General features: G+C 48.4%; 1 protein-coding gene across 1 annotated transcript in view; it reads left to right on the top strand.

Annotated features, from left to right (window-relative positions):
• UNC45A (unc-45 myosin chaperone A) overlaps nucleotides 1-26,817 on the top strand; it is a 277,165-nt gene that overhangs the window by 196,676 nt on the left and 53,672 nt on the right. The window contains exon 17 of the mRNA XM_086958180.1: nucleotides 14,432-14,547. Within this exon, the coding sequence (XP_086814306.1) occupies nucleotides 14,432-14,547 (116 nt within the window). The remainder of the gene's footprint in view (nucleotides 1-14,431; nucleotides 14,548-26,817) is intronic.

Here is a 26,817-nt window from a genome sequence, read left to right as displayed (position 1 = left end):
CATTCCTTCCTTCTGTCAAAGGAAAAGTAGTGCAGGTGTTCAAGGGCAACACCACCACCATGTGGTATTGCAACAAACAGGGCGAGGTGGGGTCGTGGATCCTCTATCAGGAGGCACTTCGTCTCTCAAAGTGGCTAGAACATCAGGGCATGTCCCTGGTGGTTCAACACCTGGTGCGTTCCCTTAACGCCAGGGCGGACAAACTCAGCCGCCGGTGCATGATGGATCACGAATAGCGCCTTCACTCAGAAGTGGTTCAAGGTTTCTTTCAGCTATGGGGAGAGCCTTGGTTAGATATATTTGCCACCAAAGAGAACGCGCAATGTCGGCTGTATTGCGCATTGGAATTTCCAAGGCAGCACTCGCTAGGCGACGCTTTCGTCGCAAGTGGAGTTGTGGTCTTCTATACGCCTTTCCGCCTATACCACTTCTGCCCCGAGAGCTGAAGAAGATTAAGCGCGAGTTTTTGAACATGGCTATCGATCCTCCGATCAGACTGCCCCTTTAGGAGGATCTTCTGTTGCAGCAGCAGGGGACGTAACTCCACCCGAACCTGTCCAGCCTCCACCTCCTTGGGTGGAGATTGAGCGGCAACAGTTAACAGCCTTCGACCTTCCTACGTAAGTCTGTAATGTTATTTTGGCAGCCAGGCGTCCCTCTACTAAAACAGTAAATACTTGTAGATGGAACACATTTGTGGCATTGTGCGCAGCAACAGTTGTGTATCCCTTTTCCGCCCCCCTCTGAGGTTCTCCTCTTCCTGCTTTCTTTGGCCCAGCAGGGCTCTGCTCTGGGGACTTTCAAAAGGCTATCTTTCGGCCATTTCGACCTTTCTTTGCTTTCCAGGTCAGCCTTCTCTTTTCAAGTCCCCTATTGTAAATTGTTTCCTTAAGGCCATTAGTCATCTGGTTCCTCCTATTCCTTTCAGAATGCCCCAGTGGGACTTGAACCTTGTTCTTACTTATCTTATGTGCACACCCTTCGAGCCGCTACATAATTGTCCTCTCAGACTCTTGACCCTTAAGACTGCTTTTCTGGTTGCCATCACATCAGCTCGCAGGGTGAGTGAGCTTCAGGTTCTTTCGTCTAAGCCTCCTTTCCTTGTTGTCCATCCGGACAAAGTTGTCCTTAGAACTCGACCTACTTTTCTTCCCAAAGTGGTTACCTCTTTCCACATAGGACAGACCATCACTTTGATCGCCTTCTTCCCGCCCCGCATCCTTTTAAAAAGGAGGAGAGGCTCCACCATCTGGATCCAAAATGTACGCTCTTATTTGATCTGGTTAGCACAAAACAATTCCGGGTGGATGATCAGCTCTTTGTTGGCTATGTGGACGTCAAGAAAGGTCGGGCCATGCAAAAATGAACCATCTCTCGATCGGTCGTTCTTTGCATTGAAATCTGCTATTCCTTGGCGAAAAGGAACCTCCAGTAGGGTTGCGCGCCCATCCCACCAGGGCGACGGCAGCCACTACTGCTTTGGGACGTGGAGTCCCCCTTCATGACATCTGCCAGGAAGCCATGTGGGCTTCATTGCACACGTTCACTAAACATTACTGCCTGGACAGCCAAGTCCAGAGAGATACCTTCTTTGGCTGTTCCGTTATTCAGGACTTCCTTCTGTGAACTTGGTTCGCAGACCCACCTCCGGGGTTGGTATTGCTGGGGTATCTATTACTAAAAGTCTCTTTCAGATGAACAAGTTACTTAACTTCGGTAACAATATATCTGTAAGAGACATATATTATTTATGGATTTCTTACCGCCCCACCCATCCTCCCCTTTCTGCAAACTGACTTCTAGGGTAAGGGACTCCCTAATAGGGCCCAAGTTTCATGCACCAGTGGTCAGTGTCTTAATGGCTCTGCGCTTCTGGCGTGGAATGTCGTGTAAAGAACTGACATCAGGGTGCAGGTGTGGCGTCTAAGTAGATACTGCGATGTCATTCTGGCGACCACGATGCCAACTACGAACGTGAAGTCGACTGACGCCACCTACCAATGCGCAGGGGTACTGCTGAAGAAAAATTCTCCGGATCCAGTCTGATGCCTGGGGGTAATTCTAATGTAAGTAATCCATAACTAATATATGTCTCTTACAGATATATTGTTACCGAAGGTAAGCAACTTGTTCAACGGGGCCTCACCTGTAAGACTGTTCAGCCAGCCGATACGGTGAAGAGATTGACGCCATAGTGCCAGTACCACCTCGATAGCCAGAGGAAAAGCAAGAGAGCTGGTGCAGCCATACAAGTATTTATTTAGTGACGTATCGCCCAGTAGCCACTGCTCCAGCGTGTAGGCCAGGCTCGTCCCTGGGGCACTACCACCAGTCATTAAGAACCTGTAAGTAAGAAGCAGCGTAGTATGACTGTACATCGGTGGCCGCGACGCCCTCACAGTAAGTAGAGAGGAAACGTGTGCCGAGCGCCATTCTGATTGCTCCTCCCCCCCACAGGAACCCATTAAGCATTGTGTTTAGTTGTCTAAACTATGTCAGTTGGATAGGATAAGGGTGGTTGTGTAATTAGTATAGAAGCCGAGGTAGGGATATCATTTTAAATATTGCCGAGCAGCCATACAAGGATAGGGGCAACCCCGCCCACGACTTTTGCTCCATCTTGACCCTAGTGAGGACTGTATCAATGTTCCATGCCCTAGTTTTCTTCTGCCTATTGGTTATGAAGACCCCCAGCTATTTCATACCCTTCAGAGTCTGAGACAGATCCAAGGTCCATGTGTAGTCGGCTGAGGACCCATGCAGAGGCCACAGTGTAGACTTAACATTCATAAATAACCCCGATGTCTCACCAAAACTTTTCATGATTTGAAGGATGCGAGGGCCTGATCTCTGAGGGTCAGTCAGGAAGAAGAGAACGTAACTTGGAATCAGGGATCCCAACGGCCACACCCTTTAGGCGCTATATATCAATGACAGGGGACAGGACATGGTTCCAGTTGCCACCCACCACAGCGAGCCCCTCCGGCAGAGCAACCCACACCCCTACTATATGGTCCAAGAAACTCTGGCCAAGTACCGGGGTGGCGTGAACACTACCAAACACAACGTGCTCCCCGGCTACTGTCCCATGTACGAAAACTTAGAGACTGTGTATATCGGCCCACTTCTGTATCAATGTGAATGCAACTCTGCAGTGAATCAGAATGGCGACACCCCTGAAACCCCAAGTGAATCCTTGCATGAAAAGCGTGTATGACTCCATATCGGGTTAAACAAGGGGCCTTAATACTGAGCATATGTGTCTCCTGTAACAGGAGAACATCAGCACTAATGTGTTTGGCCTGACGAAGGAACACAGATCTTTGATCTTATCTTACAATGCCCCTTGTATTCCAAAGCACTGTGTATAGCTGCCATGAAGAATCTACAAAAGGTCTACTGCCATTGTGTCATAGGAAGGTGAAGCCTTGTGTCAAGCAGTCATGGACTATATAATTGTAAGGGATTTTTAGCTATGCAGCACTTTACTAAGGAACGAAGGCAAACAAAAGCACACATAACACCCTAACTCTCACCCATCCCACACCAATTCCTCAAAACAGCAGAAGTGTCGCCCAGTGGAAGTATTTCATCAAGCCCCAAACAGGAAGACGGAGTACAGCCGTCGCAATATATCCCTTGAGTCCCTATTGTGTCCAAAGTCCTTACTGGGGGGCTGGAGCAAACCCCTGCAATCGGCCTATATTTGACCTGAAAACCAGTGGCTGAGCCACCCACTCCGTCGGCCACACGCTGGACCTCGTCTTCTCCACAAGCACCCACGTCGCCTTCGACCACACCGCCAAGCTCCACTGGACCGACCACCACTGCCTCCATTTCACCTTCAAGAAACCAACCACGCACCACTGCACCCAACAGCTGCCTCGCCGCTGCTGGGGCAAAGTCACTGAAGACCAGCTGACCACCACCCTCACCCAGAACCCACCCACCGACCTCACGAACCCAGACACCGCAGCCCGCAACCTCAGACAGTGGATCGATGACTGCGCCAGCACCCTCGCCCCGCTCAAGAAACCCTCCAACAGCCACGCCAGCAAGAGAGCCACCTGGTTCACTGACTAACTCCAGACCTCCAAACGCGCATGCCGGAAACTGGAGAAAATTTGTCGCAACAAACACACACCGGACAACCACGCAGCCCACAAGGATGCCACCCGCAGACATCACCACCTCATCAGAGTAGCCAAGAGATCCTCCTTCAAAGACCGCTTGGATAACAACGCGCACGACAGCAAGGAGTTCTTCTGCATCGTAAAGGAACTCGCCAACGACATCCCGCCCTCACAAGAACTGTGCGACTCACAAGCCATCTTCTTCCATCGGAAGATCGCTGACATCCACGACAGCTTCAACACCACGACGGCCCCCCACTACTCCAGACTCCACCTCCCCTGTGAACATCACCAGCGCCATCCACCTGATCTCTTGGTCCAATGTCAACGACCACGAGACACGCAAGGTCATGAACTCCATCCACTACGGGTCTCCGTCAGACCCGTGCCCACACCACGTATTCAACAAAGCAGACGCAGCCATCGCACCCCAACTATGGAAGGTCATCAACATCTCCTTCGAAACAGCGACATTCCCGTAAAGCTGGAAGCACACCCTCCTCAAGAAGCCCAAGGCGGACCCCAAGGACCTCAAGAACTTCCAGCCCATCCCCCTGCTCCCGTTCCCGGCAAAGGTCATCGAAAAAATCGTCAACAAGCAACCGGCCCGCCACCTGGAAGACAACAACATCTTGGACCCATCCCAATCCGGATTCAGACAAAACCACAGCACCAAGACAGCCCTCATCTTCGCCACAGACGGCATCAGTTGCCAACTAGACAACGGCGAAACATCAGCCCTTATCCTCCTAGACCTGTCAGCCGCCTTCAACACGGTCTGCCACCACACACTAAAGACTGGCCTCCTTGAAGCCGGAATCCAAGAGAAGGTCCTTTACTGGATCACGTCCCTCCTCTCTGGCAGTACCCAGAGCGTCCACCTCCCACCCTTCCAATCCAAAGCCACCGACCTCATCTGCGGCGTCCCCCAGGGCTCATCCTGACACTGTTCAACATCTACATGGCCCCCCTGGCACAAGTGGCCCGCCATCACAACCTCAACATCATCTCCTACGCCGACGACACCCAGCTCATCCTCTCCCTCACCAAGGACCTACACACCGCCAAAACCAACCTTCACGAGGGAACAAAGGCTGTCGCCGACTGGATGAGGAGCAGCCGCCTGAAGCTGAACTCGTACAAGATGGCGGTCCTCATCCTCGGACCCACCCCCTCAGCCTGGGACGACTCCTGGTGGCCGACCACACTGGGAACAGCACCAACACCCACCGACCATGCACGCAACCTAGGATTCATCCTTGACTCCTCCCTCTCCATGTCTAAGCAGGTCAACGCCGTCTCCTCCTCCTGCTGCAACACCCTCTGCATGCTCCGCGGGATCTACAAGTGGATCCCGACCGAAACAAGAAAAACAGTGACACAGGCCCTCGTCAGCAGCAGACTGGACTACGGCAACACACTTTACGCAGGAATCCCAGCCAAACACCTACGACGACTGCAACGCATCCAAAACGCCTCCGCCCGACTGATCCTCCACGTCCCCCGCCGCAGCCACATCACCCCCCACCTGAGAGACCTACACTGGCTCCCCGTCGACAAGAGGATCACCTTCAAGCTCCTCACCCACGCCACAAAGCACTCCAAAACGCCGGACCAGCCTACCTGAACAGCAGACTCTGCTTCTACACCCCCACCCACCAGCTCCGCTCTGCCAGCCTCGCACTCGCCGCTGTCCCCCGCATCCAACAAACGACCTCCGGCGGCAGATCCTTCTCCTACCTCGCCGCCAAGACCTTGAACACCCTCTCTACCCACATACGACAGACCCAAGACCTACTTGCCTTCAGAAGACTCCTCAAAACCTGGCTCTTCGAGCAGTAGCAGCACACCCCTCCTCACCCAAATCCCCCCCCCCCCCCCCCCCCACCCCGCCTCAGCGCTTTGAGACCCTCACGGGTAAGTAGCGCGTTCTACAAGTACTCTGATTGATTGATTGAGCAAGAGGAAAACCCAGTCTACCCACCCCGGGGGTCCAGACCATAGAGATAGTAGCATTATTTCTTTGAGGGCAGCATGTTTACCGGATCTTGTTTATTGTTCTTGGATCGCCATGTGGATCTAGAACTGTGGTGTCTTTTGTCTTTGGCTCGTTCGTCTGCCCCGGGGTTGGCAGAGTCAAGATTGTTGTCTGGGCGACAATTCCAAGGTGGTCTCAGGCAGGATTATGAAATGGTCGTTAATGGGCCAGCGGAGCTTTCAGAGCACGTCCCCAAGAACCTGTGAAAGTGTTTCTTCTGTGCCTGGTGTTTGAGCACGACCCCAGGATCTGTGATGACTGCACTCAGATGATTCTGAAGGCCATATGGGACCACTAGGCCAAACTTTGTTGCCAAACATAAGAAGACTCCATGTCCCAACTGGACGAAGTCGAAAGAGAGGTCTCATTCCCACAGCAGATCATCATTGCAATCGTAGTCTTTCCGGAAAGTCCAAGAAAAAGCAAAAGTTGGCCCCTTACTGCCACTCTCCGACTACAAATAGGAGTAAGTACAATGGTTCTGTCGGTCTCATTCATAAATTACAAGGAAGTTACGATACATCTATCCACTCAAGACTTGCTTATAGTATTTTATTCTCCAAATAGTGCAGACGGCGCAGTGCTCATAGGTGCAGTGATGTGACCAATAAAATTAGACAAATATGTACAAGAGGGATATCCACAATTATATATGATGAACAGTTCGGTGCAAATACTGATTTATGAATTGAATCCTAAGTACACTGGATAATCTGTACTCCAGTGTTGACATTCCATCTCACACCCTAGTTTTAGTGGATCTATTTAGGAAAAGTCATGCCGTCTGGCACATCTCCTACTGGAGTAGATTGTAAAGAATACTATTTACTACATGGATTTGTTACTCATCTCTAAGAAACACTTCTTTATAGTAAAATCTATGTCACAGCTGTGTCTCACTTTCTCATGCAGAGGCTGCTATAATACTCCATTGTTGGGTCACCAAAATTGCAACAGTGAATGAACAAACTTATATGGTTCATGTCTGTGTTTAAGAACCTCCCAGTTACATCATGAATCTGTACAGGAGCAGCTCGCCATAATGCCTACCATATTGCATAGCCACGTGCAATCAAGATGCATGTGAGGCCATGCCTCTGTCAGTGTGGGTGCACCTGCATTTCCAAACATTTTCTGGGTGCCAATTTGAGTCAGGCACATACACGAGGCAACAGCAAAGATGATGCCTTCCCTTTTGTTTTTTATGAACACACTGTCTCATAGTTTATCCCCAAGGAGTAGATGCCAATATATGGGAATGCTATTGTATGCCAATGCAGCACCAACAGTCCCCACTCCTTGTACCTGTGTTTGCTATGGGGAGTATGCAAAATTGTCTCGCAGTCACATACAGACTGTAATGTTACAGTGTCATAGCACTCTATTATCAGAAGCAAGACCCGGTGTGTTGATGTTTAGTGTTATCCTGAGTCTCAAAAAATATGTCCCAGCTTAATTGGGAACTGTCTGAGTGCAGTGCATGCTAGCGCAGACTCATATTCAGTGTCTTTCATGAACAACTATTTATGGAATAAAATACCATAAGCATTGCTGAAATCCAAATCTTGATTGGATTGATGTATCGTAACGTAATGGTAATTTATGAATGAGACCCATGGAACCACTGTACTTACTCTGTCATACCCAGGTTACGAGCTAAAAGGATTTGGCCCTTCGTATATTTCTAAGACTCCAGAGTAGTGTCTGAGGGCAAAGGCATCAACATTCCTCCAGGTCTCGTCCCCGGTCTCCATTGGATGCACCCCAAGTTCCCAGGTCTGTCGAGCGATGCCATGTGCGCCCACTGAGCCCTCATCAGGTCCAGCATTGGCTCCGGAGCTGATTTTGGTTCCAGTGCAGAAGTTTCTTTTTAATTGGGGATGGTGCTGACACTGCTGACAGAATTGCAGCCCATTGCCCCATCTGACTCAAAGCACAATTTACTACATCTTCAACTGTGGCTGTGCCCGGCTCCGACCTGCTCACAGTTAACTGGAAACTCTTCAGATTCTAACACTTTGCTCTTAGTATGTGATGGGCCTAAACTTTGCCCACTATTTTCATCAGTGACTCAGTCAATGACAGTTACGATGATCAGGCTGATTGTATCCCACAATAAGATAAGGAAAACTTGTATAAAGGACTCTGTCTGAACCCCTTCCCTTTCAGGGGACAAGAAGGAGCTACTGGGCCCAACTGTGGGTGTTGAGGACTTTTACTTCTGATGGCAACAAGGCGAAGTTCCCCTTGAAGCACTTGACTCATTAGTAGCATGGGTCAAGCAAGTCTAAGGCTTCTAGGAGTGGGGGATTGGGGGGCAGAAGGGGGGATGGAGGGTTGAGGGTGAACACAGGCTCACCACTCAAAATTAATTCAATAGAATCAATGATTGTCCAGTCAAATTCTTGCTTTTATGAAAAAGGAGTATTCATATGCGAACATAAAGTCAAATACGGCATATTCAAACAGCACACACAACCCTCTGAAGTTGGGCTGTGGTTTTCAATAGGCAGGACCCAGAGTCCCACTTCCCTCTCACTAACGATAGTGTTTATCCCCGTTCACTATGGGCGACATTCAGCTTAGGCCCCACATTTAGTCCAAGTCTAATGAGTCCCATTCCAACTCTTATGAAAGTCAAAAGTGTTCCACTGCTTAAATCGCTCTGTAGAAGCTCCCTCAGGGGCCCTCTGTCTATACGATTAGTCTTACCCAATCATGGAGGGATTGCTCGACTGGAGTCACTGGGAGTGCTTTACTTGCAGGTGTTGCAGAGAGCTACAGCGGCTGCTCTTGGTGAGCAGCACCCGCTGCTCTGCAGGGGCAGCGGCTAGGCAACCATGACACTTCCTGTGGCAAGAAGATAAGTTCTTTCTCACAGATGAGTGCTATTGTGCCAGTCACACTACTCAGTCAGGGTCTTGGGCCAGCATGAGTCACCACAGTGGCCTCTCCTCTTGACGCTGCCCTGAACCAGGCAATAGCCTTGTTCTTTACGGTGGCACCCTATGCCACATGGGGTCATCGACATCATGCTGCAAATGGTCTATGGCTGGATCAGCACAGTAGTAATCTTCATGGTGGCCTCCTCTGGCATACGCCGGGGTAGCTGACTTCACTCTGCACACAGACTACAGCTCGAATGCCATGGCAGTGATGCCAACCACTGCTAATTTCACTGGGCCTCCTCTAGTAAACAGGGTCAGCAACTTGCACACGGATGATGACCTAATCAGTGCATCAGCCTTCTCCTCAGACCTTGCTACAGGACTCTACTACCCAGGATTCCCCTCTGGCCCTTGCTCACTCCAACGCTCTCCTCTTCCTCCTGGCAAACCAACAGGCACTGGTGCTCCAGGAGCAGTTGGTCTTTGATTTCCCTGGGTGATATCCCGTCGCCCAGCTAGGAGACAGGCAGACCTTTGCCTCCAGACTGGATACTGGTTGCTTGGAATTCGGGTATGAGTCTTTTGAGTTTGAATTGAGGGTGTGCTTCCTCCTCTGCCTTGCTCTTCATCCAGAAAGCAGTCTGTCAACGCAGGAGCGACTTTGATAGCCCCACATAGCACAGTGATAAGTGCATCGAAGATTTACCCCAGGTTTCCAGCCTTACGCTTTAGGATTCTGTTATCAGCCCCATCTCCTTACTGAGATGTGCCCGGGCCTGTTTCAGCAACCTCTTCCTCAATCAAAGAGCATCCTTTGACATGTACTGAAGAGCCTGGCTCTCCTTCCCCCACCAAGCTCACAGGTATGCAGCAATCCACAAATCTGTCTGGTGGGGATTTCTCTACCTTCTCATGCTCCTTCAGTCAGTTCTGGGTTACTTGCTCAATCTATTCAGTTTGGATGTAGTGAAATCCATTGTACGTTCTGGCTTGGACATGACCAACTGCTTAGGTCGAGCAATGGGTACCAGTGTTCCCCTTCGGCGTCAAACCTGAACGAGGTCTACAAGCTTCTGCAGGGATGTCCAATCATCCCTGATGAATTTGCCGTTTGGTATATTGCGCCTCTTTGGTGACAAAGCTGGTTTCGGCCCTCGAACTATTTAAGGAAAGCAGGGCCACAGCAAAATCCTTCCAATAATTGAACCCTGTCCAAGCTATGGTTGGAGTTTCCAGTTTCACCAACACCACACCTCTCCACCAGCCATTAAGACCTTTTAGTCCTTTAGTGTGCGAGGCCGGGCTTCTCAAAGACAATAGCTCAGATGACCAGGAGCATCTGCAAAGTAGTCAGATGTGACCTAGCCACAAGGGTATGGAATTCCAATGAAGAGAGGTTGGCAGTCATCTATAAGTGGTTGACAACTACCTGGGGCAAGCCTGCCTTCTGCAGCTAGTCGTCTAGGTATGGGAAGACTGGACCCCCAATCTATGATAGTGTGCTGCGACCACCATAATCACTTTCATGCACACCCAAGGGGCACTGGTGAGGCTCAAACTGAGCACTTTAAACCGATAATGCTCCTAACCCACTGTGAATCACAGGTGGTGCTCCAGGCTTGCAGGACGGGGATATGGAAATAAGCATCCTGCAGGTCCAACGCCACCATCCAGTCTTCGAGGTCTGGAATAGACAGGACCTGGACCGGCCTGAGCGTCTTGAATTTGTTTTGGCATCTTTGGAGGAAAGTTCCTATTTCTACTACAGCAAGGACATACTAAAGTGTTTTTTCAGCTACTGCTGGAGGAGGGGTGGGAGCCTTTGCTGCATGTTGTCCCTGCTCTCTCTCTCTCTCTGTGCCCTTTCTCAGTAGCAGAGTCCAGAACATTCAATTATTTTGGTGTTTTAGCCTCTGTCCTGGATCTCAGTGAGAATGACCATGAGGTTGCTGGGTGCAGGGAGCTGGTTTTTTTTTTTGCAGTACCCCCAACCCCCACCGTTAACCTCATATTTGATGCAACTTTGACTGAAGTGCACTGGGCTCCTGCTAACCAAGTCCCCAGTACCAGTGTTCTTTCCCTAAAACTGTACACTTGTTTCTGCAAGTGCCAAAACCTTTAGCACCCTATGTAAGTACCTAGTAAAGGGTACGCCTGGTACTTAGGACATAAAGTACTAAAGAGGGTCCTTAAGGGCACAAATTGTAACAACCTAAGAGACCCCTCCCCAAGCACCTGCAAGGCTGCCATTTCAGGCTGCGTGCCTTGGTGCAGACAAAAGGGAAAACACAACACATCACTGTGTGTCATGTCCACTAACACTGCATGTAATATTTTAAGTCACCCCAACATCAGGGCTGACAGCCCTAAGACAGGGTGCTCAATATTACCATGTGAGGACATACCTGCACGAGCAGATATGTCCCTGTGCTGGTCAGTCCTATTACTGCTAGTGCAAGTGGACAGGGGAGCCATTTAAAAATATGTGATGGACGCTGGTGAAAGGAGGTCCCCAGCTACATGATGTCTTCACTCAAAATAGGAATGTTTGGTATCAAACATCTTGTATTGATAAACCCACACATTATAGAGGCGAAGGTATTCTGCACCGTGTAGCATATGTGATAATAGTTCCATGAGACCCTCTTGCAGTTGCCATTACCTTCTCATTATTCATCTTGATCCCAGGATTGTATCAAGACCGAACCACCCCTCTTCTTATGCCAAGAGTTTTATGCCTGAGACTTGCCTGCAGTGAGCCAGGCAGGACATTAAGTTTCAAAGAGGGACAAGGAGACTTCAAGATCTTGTGTGCCACCCGGTCAGCTGCCAGGCGAAATAGCAACAGGGAACATGAATGTACTGCTTTCCACAAGTCTTGCTTGACCTGGGAAAACAGAGTAAAACTTCAAGGCAAATCATGAGGCCATGGAGCGATTTCCTTTCTGGTGAGTCATTTCCAGATACGACTGCTTATTCAAGACTTTTGCCTTTCTGTGCTGAACATTTATCCTGTTATCAACATCCAGAAGCTCAGAACTTGCAGCATAATATCATACGCCCTTTCTTCAACCTCACACCAGCCTTCCTACTGGTACTAAACCTGAGAAGACTGAGCAATATTGCTGGCACCCCCAAAATATCACTTGTCATTCTCTACTGAAGGACAACAATTCTGAAACACGTATCTAGAGATGCACAGCAGTGGGTGCACCAACATTGGTGAATAGTAAAGACTTTCAACTTAAGTCCGTGTTATCATGCACTGCATTTACAACAATGCATCTTGGCTAATTGTGTGCTGATATGCCAGGCAGTGTGCTCCCGCCTCCTTTTCTGATGTTTTGTGTAATCTGCCTTCTGATTCCATAAAGAATTATACAATTTGGAGATGTCATACAGACGTCTGAGTGATAACGAAGCAATGGCCAATGTTCCTTAAGCGTTAAGCAGGGAAAGAAGTGCGAGTGCTCTCATGGCCCACAAGTTCCATCACAGCAAAGGTGTCTGTCTTTCTCTCATTAGTTTTTGGAACCCTCGGTCTTCAAAGCACCTACCCATTCTAACTGCATTAGACAACCCACATTTGCTGCATCCAAAGCATCTAGCCACCTGGAAAGCAGCACAACTTGCAGCAAATGCAACTATTCTTCTGCTGCCTGTTTACTCAATTTTCATCTGAAAGAGAAATAACATTGCTTAGTTGTAAGATGCCCGGGTGTATTATCTAAGGAAGAAAAAAAGGAAAGAGAACCAAACACTCCAGGGTGTTGAGAGTCGCATGAATAATATAAGGATTGAAGCTTCAGAACACCCAGTGAACATCACTCCCCAGGAAAGCTGAGATAGAGGTTTGAGCAGCCTACTTCACCCCCATCCCACCAGACCCTTTCCTGCCTTCTCTGCCTTGTAGAGGTGGGCCTCCAACTGCTGACGACTCAGTGCATTATGACACCAAGAGCACCCAAACATCTTTCCTCTACCATGTTGATGATGTAGTCACATGAGGTGGCATATCAAGCGGTGAATAAACTAAATTAAAGCTATCACTCCTGTGTATAGTGTTATGTGAGGCATTTCTTGCAAGGTTTCACACTAGACCAGTGGGGACTAGTCTAAGGTTGCTGTGGCCTTATCCCTCTCATTAATTTAAAAATAGATTGGCTTATAACAGTTGATCTGTACATTAGGACAAGTTTCAGACGATGCAAAGGGCAGTATATTGGTTGGGTGATATTTCACAAAGCAATGTAGATTTAAATAGTGTATTTTAAGTAAGTGGTGTGTAAATTACATAGATAGTAGGGGTAGATAAAGTTCCTCTTCAGGTGTATTTACAGATTTTACATATTTGGACGTGTAAGTCACTATGTGAGATAGTTAACCTCTGTTACTTTCAAGTTTCTTGAGGTGAGGTTTTTTGTGTTTCCTGTATTACTGGGCTGGTCCTAATGGCCACTGAAAGGGTGTTCAAGTAGATATATTCTAGAATAAAGAAGGACCAGAATCTATCTGGTGTGCATGGTGATTCCTGTTCATTTAGGATGTTCTGATTACCTGACCTTAAATTGCAGGATGGTATATATCTGAACAAGATATCAGACTGGTAATTTTGGGCTGTTTTATTAACACCTATGTAGGTTTGCTTTAGAAGTCTGTTCTAATGTATTTCATAGCCAGCCAGCTAGGTGACTACAGTGTGAGGTAGAGTTATTTTTCTAGGGATATGGTTAGCACCATAGTTGCAAAGTTTAACCCCAGAGGAATAATGGCATGATGATAAAGGTCCACTTGAAGACTACAGAAATAATTTATTTCAATGAATTGATCATTTTTTTGGGTATAGCAAAAGGGTTATGAAAAAAGATTTTACTTATATTTAGGACTTGACATATTGCCTTTGAGGCAGTAGAAGTGATGAATGATTCCAAACAAGGGCCTCAAAAGGAAGTGGCAAAACTCACAGTTTTAGGAAGGACATAGATAGACCTAGAACTATATATGTAATGGTATAAACAGTTATTTAGGAAAGGGTTGAGGACTCACCTCTTTTTAAGACACACCACATCACAATGCATTAATTGTCCACAACTTCCTCTTCTATTACTATTGACAAATTACAGTGGTCTACTGCCTTATGTCTACTTTTGCGCTATAGAAATAACATTTGCATACATACTGGAGGAGGAAAAGTATAGGCCCTCCATTTTAGCAGAGTTCAGTATAAGACAATATTGGTAAGACAAACAGATATGATCTGAAAGTATTTGTAGAACCATTTATCATACTTAAACCCTCATGGCTGATTTCTGAAGGATCCGCAATACTGTTTTCTAGATTATTTAAACCAATGTGTTTCCTTGTGTTTTCAGATCTATGAGGTTGTTCGACCTCTAGTCAGCCTTCTACACCTTGATCGGACCGGGCTGCAAAACTTTGAGGGACTGATGGCGTTAACTAACCTGGCAGGAATAAGTGAAAGACTACGGTATGCCTCTTATTATTTACTCTGGAGTAAAAATGGAATATGGTCTTTCCATCTGCCATGAACTGTGCTGATGTGATTTTATTATGTTCTGCACAGTCTGTCTGAGTAAATCTTATGTAAATCGTTATTTTACTTGAAATGGGAAGTGTAAATGACAATTGCCTATTATTTGTTCTTCTTCTGATTAGGATACTTTCATAAGGGGAGATGAGGTTTTCTTTTTATTTGCATGAATAAATGGGCAAGTTGACCTCTACATGATGATAAATGTATATATTTTTTAATCCCAGTTTACCAGCAGAGAAGTTTAAGATATGATTCCATAATCCTGGAACTTGACTCTATCATAAAATACATCTAGTTATTTAGAACACTCTATGAGAGAAGGACTAAAGATTTTCCATGAGAGTGTTGTAAGACACACTCATGGATGGTGTCTATTAGAGCACATTATTAACCATACTTGGTTGGTGGTTACATACAAGCCGGAATACCTGGCCCTACGGTAAACTGTTATCTTTTCTTTACAAGTTAATTATGAAGGCCAACCAGGCAAAATCCTCCCTTGTTTTCCCAGAAAACACAGTTCATCATGCCCTAATACAGACTACGTTCAACACACTTTTCCATCATTTTTATTTAATGAGTGTTACCACCTGCAGTATTTGCTCTCTGTGGCGGCCCCTTCTACTTTGTTGTTTGAACACTCTCCGTTCAGTGCTGGTTTGTGCGTTCATGCAGAAGATTGCCTTTTCAAAGAAGAAAGATTTTTTTCCGACTTTGGGAGTGAAGCTTCGAATGGGTCTGTTGTCTTTTATATAATGTCTTGCAGGAGCATATTTTGACCAGATGATAGGCATTCATGTAGGTTGAGCCCAAGCAACATCAGTAGCTTCTAAAGACGTATTCCTATGGTATGTATATCCATGTTCCTCCTGGTCTTGAAGCGTTCTATGCTGATCGTTTCTGGTCTCAGGACCGATTGCTTTCTTTCCCCTCCCAAAGAAATGTTAAATTGTTGTCCCATTTCCTCTTCTCCCTCAACCCACTCTGGACTCCATCGCCGAAGACCAGGCCTCCTGCCCCTCGGCTCTTGGTGTGCCTCACCCTACACCTTCCTTACCAGCTCTGGAGAATGAATCGGCATAGTGGGAGATGGAATAAATTCCCTTCAAGAGATGCCCCCTGTACCACTGTGGTACCCCTGGGCTGACCTCCACCGCATCTGGAAACTGTGCCTCTCACTAGAAGACAACAATATCCTCTTCAGCTCCTGCTCAGCTCTCAGGAACAAGAATAATATTTTGCAGTGTAGAGATATGCACCATCTGAGTGGGTAGGACATCTTCGGTGAAGCGGACCCACTTGGCACTGAAGAGAATGAATACAACAGGCCATCGGGAGTGTCGGCCCATTCGCCAAGCTCAGAGGTCATCCGCTCCAACTCTTTGGAGCCGAAAGAGGAGGAACTCGAAGAGGAAGAAGAGAAGTCAAAAGATGCTCTGTCTACCTCCGTCAGCATCAGGCTTTTTACCAAGGCCACGCTGAGATGCATGAGTACACCCAGACCAGCAAGACACAACGACCGCACGTCAAAGCCAAGCTCTGCTCCCATATAGAGTTGTGCGTAGAGCTCCCCAGCTACATCATGGCTTCACTGAAGCCAAAGATGCTTAGTATCGAACATCTTGTATTAATGAACCCACACTGATTCCAGTGATGGATTTCTTAATATATGCCCCCAGAAGGCACCTTAGAATTGCCCCCTGAAAACCTGCCAATTACAAGTGTGCTAGCTCACTGGTCTTGCACAGCCTTCCAAAACAGAATAGTTTCTGGTCCTCTACACTCCTCAGGGGTGAAGGCTAACGCTCTCAGGAGATCAGGAACCAAGCCTGCTCTGGCAGAGGATGTTTTACACTCTCTTCTAGCAGGATGATCTATATATTCACATTCCAAGGTGGGGGGGGCGGCTTCAAAGAGCCCACCGCCTTTGGTATGCGAACCTGGCTTGCCCATTGACTACTACACTACACACCCTTAAAACCCCTAAATTTAGTATGATGGGGAGCCCCTGGCACCAGGAAATCCGATCCTGTCGACCTGAAAGAAGAAGACGAATGCTGAAGAGTCGCAAGAACAGAAGAAGCAACTGACTTGGCACCAACCCTTCTGTCCTGTCTGCTGTCCTCGACAATTGCGCCCAAGACAACTTATCCTGGAGCTGCATGTGTTTCCAAAAGCCTGGGAGGACTTACAGTTTTCAACTAAGACCCAGGAACTTCTATGGAGCAGCATAGCTGCTACCCTGCATCTTGCAAGCACCCCAGAAGAGTTGTGAGGACTCTGGACCACCACAAACCCAACACCGGAAGGCACCACTGCACCTAGCCCGAGTTGAAGTGGGCCGGTGGTGCCAGCACGGTCCCCAGATCCTCCAGACTCGAAGCCCACCTTGGGTTTCCCAGCTGTGGACTTCCCCACGCCTCCTGCAGCCTCTTTGTACAAACCCCCTCTACCGTACGTGTCGTCTGTGACGGAAACTGGTGACGGAAACCTGATGCCTCAGGACACCTCTGCACCTGGCTGCCCTGGCCCAAGGAGAAGAAGTCTAAAGGTGTCCCCAAGCATCATGAGACCTGAGCCATCTGCTGGTTAAGCCGGATTGGCCCCCCAGTCCCAACTGGCAGCCTCTTAACTTAACTTCTTGCGGGCTATGGAGGTCACACCTACATTCCCTACAGGGTCTTATCACTGTACCCTGATTCCGGCTAGCTACTCAGTCTCCAGTTCAAGACAAGAGGAGAATAAACATTCTTGAATGATTTCTCCAGCCACAACTGTGCAATTATGTTTTTAATTTAGGTTTCGACACACTATGGATAAGGGGTCAAGAAGTTAACTATTTGACAGCTGCTAAGTTTCCTTAGGCCTACAAAATATCTGAAATCAAACTCCAGTGGCCACAACATCACGAGGCAAGAAAGGACCTGAAGCTTGTAACATGAGCGTCCCAGTTTAGTCTGTCCACTTCAGTTGCTTGCGATTGTTGAGAAAGGATCCCTCATATTTGGATACTACAGAGCCAATACAAGAGAAGTCTTCAGGCTCCTGTGTTACCATGACTTAAACCTTGAGGAAGTTGGCTGTTTCTGTACGACACGACAGAGAACTGGAATTCTAAAATTTACCATAGAATCTGTCCTTTGTAAATGCTAAAACTGAGAGAATGAAATCTGTGTTTTTGAGGAAATAAATCACTGTGCAACTATTTAATCAAGTCTTTCTTATAAGTCTCGCGCTTCCTAAGTATGATGGCCTCCTGTAAAGCCATAATCCCTCACGCCAGGCTATATATTTGTCTAGTTCAAAAGTTCCTCTTGGCACAATGGTCTCAAACAGAGGGTCACTGAAAAGATCTAGTGTTGATAAGGGCCAGCATTTATTGCTCTCTGCAGTGGTGAAAAAGCAACAATCTGTTGTGGAGCAGGCCCTTCTCAGACCTAGTTCTGCAGGTGTCTTTAACCACATATGCATTACTTGCCATGTTGGGGACTCACTTCGGGGACATGCCAGTCCAGGGTCCATTGTTGAGGTGGTCTCTGATCCTGGCTACATCATCAGGGTCTTCACACCAACCATCTGTATCTTTTAGCTATACAGCTGCTTATTCAGGCCTTTCTCCAAGACTTTCAGGGCAAAGTAGACCTGGTGTGGACCGACAACATGACCACCATGTCCTACCTTCAGAAGCAAGATGGCACACACACTTCGCAGGTGTCAGAACTGGCACAATGTATTTGACATTGCGCAATCCTCCACTGCGTGCATCAGCTATCGAGAACCTCCTGGGGGTGAACAACAACTTTGCAGACCTGCTCAGAATGGTAACTCCACCTACAGGTGTTACTGCCATACTTCCGTCAATGGGGTAGGTCCTGACATGGGCATCTTGGCCACTTGCAAAAATCCAAAATGCCTAAACTTTGCCTCCAAGTTTCCACACCCTGAGTCCCTAGACAATACTCTGTGAAGAAACTGGTTCGGGATCTTGGCGTATGCTTTTCCTCCTCCTTAATTTTCAAAAATAAGCTAGTAGGACCAGCACGTGCACCTGTTGAGCCACCAAGTGAAAGAGGTTTGTCCACTACTGTATCTCAGATCACTTAATCTCACCCAGAGTCCGAGACATCATTTGGGACCTCTAACATTTGCAGGCAGCTGCATACATGTGGAACAGGGAACGCTCCTTATTGTTCAAAACCCCAGTCATTAAAACATTCATGGATGTCTTTAACCACATCATCCTGCCGCACTCTGGAACCTTAATGTTGTCCTTCACAAACAGATAAACGAGGTGTTTGGATTGTTGTAACACATGTTCAAAGTCACAGGCATGAACAGTGCTGTTCAGTGACCTTAGTCTTTCTGATTCATTTTTTAGGAATGTAAACATTCCCCTGATGAAGGGCTCCCAGCAGCTCGAAATGCATTGGAACTACTAATTTGAAATATAATTTGGATTCTTCACTTCTACTCTTTTCAAACTATTGACAAATGACCCGTTTCTACAGCGCCATCAACAGCTTACGTTTGAAAAGGATTGTTACTTACCCTGTAAGCATCTGGTGCCAGATGTAGGAAGGCTATTACCGGTCGGTAAAGGCCGAAACCGTCCGTTACCGACAGGTAATGGGCTTTTCCTATGTAGATGGTAAATTTACTGATTCGGTAAATAACAAATCTGTATTTACCGATTCGGTAAATGACATGTAGGAAGCACTTCAAAGAGTGCTTCTGTGTTTTAAGGATTCGTTATTTACCACCAACTATTAGTTGGTGGTAAATAACGAATACCTCTGTAAATGCAAATCTGTACATTTACACCTATGCCATGTGACAGACATACATGCCCTTAAGGCATGTATGTGTGCCACATGTGCACACAAGCACTATTCAAGGTTGCAACATGGTGTCAAAGTTACACCCTGCCACCCTTCCCTATTACCCTATTTTACCGAATCGGTAATTACCGATTCGGTAAATACCGAATCTTAACGATTCAGTATTTTTTACCTAATTATTATCTACATAGCATTTACCGATTCGAAAATACCGAATTGGTAAACTTAGGTATTTTCGAATAGGTAAATGTCAATTACCTACATCTAGCCCCTGTTCTTGGCATGTAGAGCTGTAGATTCACATGCTATGCATATCCCTGCCATCTAGTGTGGTGTCCGGAAAAGGTTGACTAGGTCCATGCCACCTCCTTCCTCTTTTCTGCCAAAGAAAGTTGTCAGTCATACTGTCTACAGTAACTTCGTTGACAGCTTTGCCTACACCTTCAATCAACAACTCCTCATCGATGTTGCAAGCCAAAGGTAGAGACTGTCAAGAGCGTCAAGCCCACAAAAGTAGATATTATTGACAAGCTCATCAGTGTCGCTGCAAAAGGCTCATCTATCAACGAACCCATCAGCCGACAATCAGATATTCATAAAGAAGACGTTGACAACTGACCTGTCGACAATACCATTGATGGCCAACCCGTTGGTGAAACCGTTGCCCTCCGATGCAACAAACTATTGACAATTGCCTTGTTGACTACAGCGCCATCAACAGCTCACGTTTGAAAAGGATTGTAATTACCCTGTAAGCATCTGTTCTTGGCATGTAGAGCTGTAGATTCACATGTTATGCATACTCCTGCCATCTAGTGTTGGGTCCAGATGTTTGTAAGTTGTTTTTCTTTAAAGAAGTCTTTTCCAGTTACGAGGTAAGGTGACTCCTCCTTTCGGTGATAGTGCGCATGGGCATCAACTCCATTGTTAGATTGTTTTCCCGCAAGAGGGTGAGAATGGAGTAAGTGTAGTACAGAGATGTCCATGCATATGTAATGTACATAGTGTGAACTGCAACAACCATAGGTGTCCGGGGAGGAGGGAGGGCGCATGTGAATCTACAGCTCAACAAGCCAAGAACAGATGCTTACAGGGTAAGTAACATAATCCGTTCAAGTCATGTGTGCTGTAGATACACATGCTATGCATATATGGTATAGCAGTATCCTCCCAAATCAGTGGCTAGCCAGTAGGTGTCTCAGTTTAAAAAAGTGTTTTTAGCACCGCTTAGCCTACATTAGCTTGTTGATGTGCTAATACATCCAAACAATAATGTTTGGTAAATGTGTTTGATGTAGACCATGTAGCTGCTTTACATCTGTCAGCTTAGTGAATGTTACTTAAAAAGGCGACAGATGCTCCTATTTTGCACGTAGGATGTGCTCTAGGAGGTATAGTTAAAGTCCTTTTAGCTTTAACACAGCATGTTTGAATACATTTAACAATTTAACTAGAAATATTTTGAGGTGGAGCAAATGCAACAAAACGTTGTTTTGTTTTGCGAAACTCCTTTGTTCTATCAATATAGTATAATAGTGCTCTTTTGACATCAAGTGTGTGAAGAGCCCTTTCTGCTACCGAATTAGGTTGAAGGAAGAACGCTGGTGATCCAACTGATTGGTTAATATGAAAAGCAGAAACTATTTTTGGAAGGAATTTTGGGTTTGTACGAAGAACTACTCTATCTTTATGAAGTTGAAAGAATAGTTCTTCTAAGGTAATGCCTGTAGCTCACCAACACGCCTTAATGAAGTGATAGCAATTAGATAGGCAACCTTCCATGAAAGAAATTGTAGAGAACAATTGTGTAATCGCTCAAACGGTGGACCCATGAGCCTTGTGAGAACAACGTTAAGGTTCCAGACAGACGTAGGGGGTACCCTTAGTGGTATAATTATTTTAAGGCCTTCCATAAAAGCTTTAATAACTAGAACTTTGAAAAGGGATACATGTTATCTGTTTTGCAGATATGCAGATACTGCTACAAGGTGTAGTCAAATAGATGTGTAAGCAAAGCCAACTCGCTGCAGATGCAAATGTTCGCAAATAATGTTTTGCATAGATGCATCTAGTGGATCAATTGTGTTATTATTACAATAACTAACTAACCTTTTTCACTTTGCTGCATAACATGCTCTAGTGGTAGGTTTTCTTGCTTCTTTAAGAACGGGCATACAATCTGGTGCTAGAATCTGAAAGAAACAGGTTAGTATTAGATTCCTTACCTTAGAATATCCCCAGGCGTCCGTATGGATCCGGAATTTTTTTTGCGTAGCAGTACCCCTGCGCGTTGCTAGGTGTCGTCTGCGGGTATGCGTCGTTGGCGCCGGGATGACGTCGCCGGAGTACTTAGACACCGCCTTCGCGCGCTGACATCCGTTCTTTTTTCCGCGCCAGCAAGCGCTGATCCGGAAAAAGTGGTACCCTTTAGTAATTTTTTTACTAGACTTTTTCGATCCTTTTTGATCTGTTTTGACTCCATTAAGTGCCGGTGGGGATGCCCGGGTTCAAGCCCTGTGCCGACTGCAACCGACTGATGTTGGTTACCGACCCCCATCGCCGTTGCCTGTATTTCTTAGGGGCCGACCACGATGACAAGTCGTGCCCTGACTGCCAAGCCTTGACGTCGAAAGCTAGGCGGGAGCGGTCCCGTAAACGCCTCGAACTCCGGCCGTCGGCCCCGCGCTGCTCGAGGTCCCGGTCCTGGAGGAGGTCCAGGGACCGGTCGCGGGGCCGGAGTCATCACAGCTCGACGAGTCGACACCACTCGTCGGGCTCCAAGTCCTCACCACTCGTCGGGCTCCAAATCCTCAGGTAAGAGGCACAACAAGTCGAAGAAGCAACACCGCTCTTCTGACTCACCCGACACTCGCGGGACGTGGCCGGGGGTTCGGGTGACACCACCCAAACGGAGCCGCAGGCGTCTCGGCCTGCTCCATACCCGCCGGTCCCTAGGCAGAACGCGACGCCGGAGGAGATCGAGGCCTTCCTCATGGCCATGAGGTTGCTCACTCCTCCGTCGGGTTCCGCGGCGCCTTCGGGACCTGCGGTCCCGACTGAGAGCCCAAGCGGGCCGGGTGCTTCGGCCCCGGCGCCATTGGGTCCTTCGGCCCTGGCGCCGTTGGCGACTTCGGTCCCGACGCCGCAAGGCCCCTCCGGATCCGGGTCGCCGCTGGTCGACCGAACGACCCCTCCGCCGGTGTCGACTCCTAGGGTGTCGCCCCGGACGACGACGTCCCCGATTCCCCGCCCCCCCCTCGATCCGGTTCCGACGCCACATTCAGCGCTGAAGAAAGTGCCTTACTTCTATGATCCGGCCCCATCGTTTGAACCGGAGTAGCAGGGGTTGAAAGACTAGGCGGATTGGGAGGGGTCTGAGGACCCTCTGGCATGGGATTGCCAGTCTTTTCAGGACTGGGCAGGTGAACTAGGGGAGGCCAGTGGCTTGGACACTTCGCCAGACACTGGATTTGTCTCCCCTCCTACCGTGGCTACGGAGGAGGGGGCTGCCTATAGTGTGGTGTTGATGAGGGCAGTCAAGGCCTTGTCTCTTGAGCTCCCCGTCGCGGCCGTGAGGACTAACCTCCTCACTGAGGCCCTCAAACCGCAGGCAAGCTCTTCGGAGCCTCTACTGCCGTTCAATGAGGCCTTAACTGACGTTCTTTTGGGCACTTGGTCCAGGCCCGCTGCAGGTCCGCCTGTAGATAGGAACGTGGCCAGATGCCACCGCCCGGCCCCGGGCGACCCTTGTTTCCTGTCGACCCATCCCACCCCCGAGAGCCTGGTTATCCAGGCCTCCAATTCCCAGACCACATTCCCGACAGCTCCCCCTGATCGGGAATCCAAAAGGTATGAACAGTACAGAAAGAAGATGTTCTACTCACTTAGTTTGGGGTCGCAGTCGGTCAACAACGCTTGCCTTTTGGGCCGTTATACCCACTCTCTGTTGGATAGGATCGCGGACGTGCTGCCACAATGCCCGGAGGAGGCCCGGGTTAAACTCGCTCAAGCCCTTGCGGAGGGGCGAGATGTGGCACAGTATTCTATTCGATGTGGGCTGGATACCACGGACTCGCTAGGCAGGGCGATTGCAACGACGGTGGCGGTTCGCCGCCACGCCTGGCTGAAGTCCGCCAATTTTTCCGCTGATGTCCAGAACACCCTTATGGACATGCCATTTGAAGGCCGTCGCCTCTTTGGCGACAAGGCAGACAGTGCGCTTGATTGCTTTAAGGACTCCAGGGCTACGGCCAAGTCCTTGGGTCTGTCGGCCCCGCGCCAGCAAACTGCTGCCTTTCGCTCCTTTCGTGGCCAAGGAAGGGGCACCCCCACACGTCCTGCCAGCCATGGGCCGCAAACTAATATCCAGCGCGGTGGCGGACGTGGTAACCGCTGTGGCCGTGCCAGGGGACAACAGCGAGGCCAGTCCATATCCACCCCCGCAGCATCCGCCTCAAATCCCTTCTAGTCCGAGCTTTCAGGCCCATTTAACGCCCGTGGGGGGCAGGGTTAGCCATCACCTTCTCCACTGGCGCAACATCACATCGGACAGGTGGGTGCTGCAAATCGTCCGAAGGGGCTACTCCCTCCCCTTCGAGGCGACCCCTGCAGCCATGCCACCGCAATACCACCGCATGTCGGGGGATCACTTGCAACTTCTGCAAGAGGAAGTTACGGCCCTCTTGGCCAAGGGGGCCATTGAGCGCGTTCCTGGGCCAGAAGTAGGGTGTGGTTGTTATTCCCACTACTTTCTGGTTCCCAAGAAGGGCAAAGGGGGCATACGCCCTATCTTGGACCTGCAGAATGTCAACAGCTTCCTCCAGAAGGAGAAGTTCAAGATGCTGACTCTGGCTCAGGTCTTAGCTGTAAGTGTATGAAAAAAGGGAATGGCCCAACTATCCAAGGGACAGGGTACCAACAAATGTCAAAAGAAAATTATCCCTTGGGTTCATTCAGTATCTCAATGACAGTGATTCATTCACACTCCACTCTAGTTCGGAACAGTCCCATGTGACAAAACAATGGTTATCAATACAAACATTCCTCACTCATGAAAGAACCTGAAATACTATTATCACAATGTGTAAATTTATTAAAATCATGTATCAATTAAAAACATTAAAAAACAATCCAAATGTTACATTACCACATAAAAAGTATACACAAAAGAAAAGAGACTAAAAAAACCCGTAGTGTAACACTTAACACATCGGAATGTTAATTCATAGGAATTTTCACATTAAAGTCAGGATCACATAGATCAGTTCTGACAAGTCGTTCTGTGAATTTAACTTGAAAACATTGCGTTGACGCGTTTCGGTGTGTTGCTCTATGTGCACCACCTTTGTCAAGACTAATATTGCTTTGTCTATTTCTCAACCCACATTTTGATTAAAATTGATCATGAGGCTTGAGTAGTGCTGGATATTAGTCACTACGTAGCAGATTTTCAAGGGCGTTCTTGTAAACCCACGATCATCTGAATAAGGCTACCACAGACTCACTGTGAGGGCTCTATGGCGATGTCCTTGATATAACCCGATATTTTCCTGTGTCTTATTTGGTTTTTCGGATCTTTAATCTTTAAACCGCTCAACTCGATCTCCAAGTGTATATTGTGATAGTTCACTTGTATTATATGGTGCTCTATATCACTACTTTTTACTCCGAAATCCACTTAACGAGATGTTTGTTCCACATAAAAACACAGGCCCCATGTACGGTGAACCCTGAAATGCGGGTGAGTTGTGTGCTGTGCGGCGTCCGTTTTTCAAATAAAAGCTTAGCAGCCATGGACCCGGGAGACTGGTTGGTAGCATTGGACTTGCAGGACGCTTATTTTCACATCCCTGTCCTGCTGGCCCACCGGCGCTACCTGCGGTTCACGGTAGGCCACGAGCACTTTCAGTTTACTGTGCTCCCCTTCGGCCTTACCAGCGCCCCTCGGGTGTTCACGAAAGGGATGGCGGTGGTAGCAGCTCATCTGCGCAGATTAGGGGTGTCAGTCTTCCCCTATCTCGACGACTGGTTGTTGAAGGCGGTCTCGCCCCAGACAGTCGTCAGCCACCTCCAGACTACAGCCGACCTCCTGCACCTGCTGGGGTTCTCCATCAATGTGCCGAAGTCACACCTGTGCCCCTCTCAGAAGCTCCTCTTCATCGGAGCAGTTCTCGACTCGGCGCAGTTTCGGGTTTATCCTCCCGAACAGTGGGTTCGGGATATTCAAGCTCTGATTCCGATCTTTCAGCCTTTATCCCGAGTCTCGGTCAGGTTGATGCTGTGGCTTCTGGGGCTGATGGCCTCCTGCATCATTTTGGTGCATCATGCCAGGTAGCGGATGCGGGCTCTGCACTGGGACCTGAAGTTTCAGTGGGCCTAGCATCAGGGCAACTTGTCCGACCATGTCTTGATCTTGGAGGGCACTGCAAGACAGTTGCAGTGGTGGCTCACGGACCGCGATTGGGTCAGCGGCAGATCCCTCTCCCTACCCCAACCGGAGCACGTAGTTGTGACGGACGCGTCCCTCCTGGGCTGGGGGGGCCACATGGGAGAGGCGGAGATCAAAGGCCTCTGGTCTCTGGCGGAGTCCCGACTCCATATCAATCTTCTGGCGCTGCGGACGATCCGACTTGCACTGAAGGCATCCCTCCCCTCTGTCTGGGGGAGTGTAGTGCAAGTGTTCACGGACAACACCACCGCCATGTGGTACTCCAACAAACAGGGAGGGGTGGGGTCGGGGACCCTATGGCAGGAGGCTCTGCGTCTCTGGCAATGGCTGGATCATCAGGGCGTGAACCTGGTGGTTCAAAACCTGGCAGGTTCCCTGAACGCCAGAGCGGACAAACTCAGCCTTTGGTGCATGATGGATCACTAATGGCGTCTGAACTCGGACGTGGAGCAAGGTCTCTTTCAGCAGTGGGAAGAGCCTTGGTTAGATCTATTCGCCACAGAAGAGAACGTGCAATGTCATCAGTTCTGCGCGTTTGAATTTCCAAGGCGGCACTCGCTCGAAGACGCTTTTCGTCGCCAGTGGAGCTGCCGTCTGTTGTACGCCTTTCCGCCTATACCACTTCTGCCCAGAGTGCTGAAGAAGATCAGGCGCGACCGGGCCCAAGTCATCCTTGTGGCTCCCGACTGGGCACGAAGATACTGGTATCCCGAGCTACTCAGCATGTCAGCAGTGAACGGTCCTCCACCCGAACCTGTCCAGCCTCCACCTCCATGCGTGGAGATTGATCGGCGACAATTGAGACAATTTGACTTGCCTCCCGAAGTCTGCGATGTGATTCTGGCAGCCAGGTGTCCCTCCACAAAATCGGTATACGCCTGCAGGTGGACAAATTTGTGGCATGGTGCACAGCAAAGG

The sequence above is a fragment of the Lissotriton vulgaris genome, chromosome 2_1, assembly GCF_964263255.1.
Source record: "Lissotriton vulgaris chromosome 2_1, aLisVul1.2, whole genome shotgun sequence".
NCBI classification, from domain to species: domain Eukaryota; kingdom Metazoa; phylum Chordata; class Amphibia; order Caudata; family Salamandridae; genus Lissotriton; species Lissotriton vulgaris.
The sequence above is the reverse complement of the archived record's forward strand: the minus strand, read 5'-3'. Positions and strand labels throughout refer to the sequence as shown.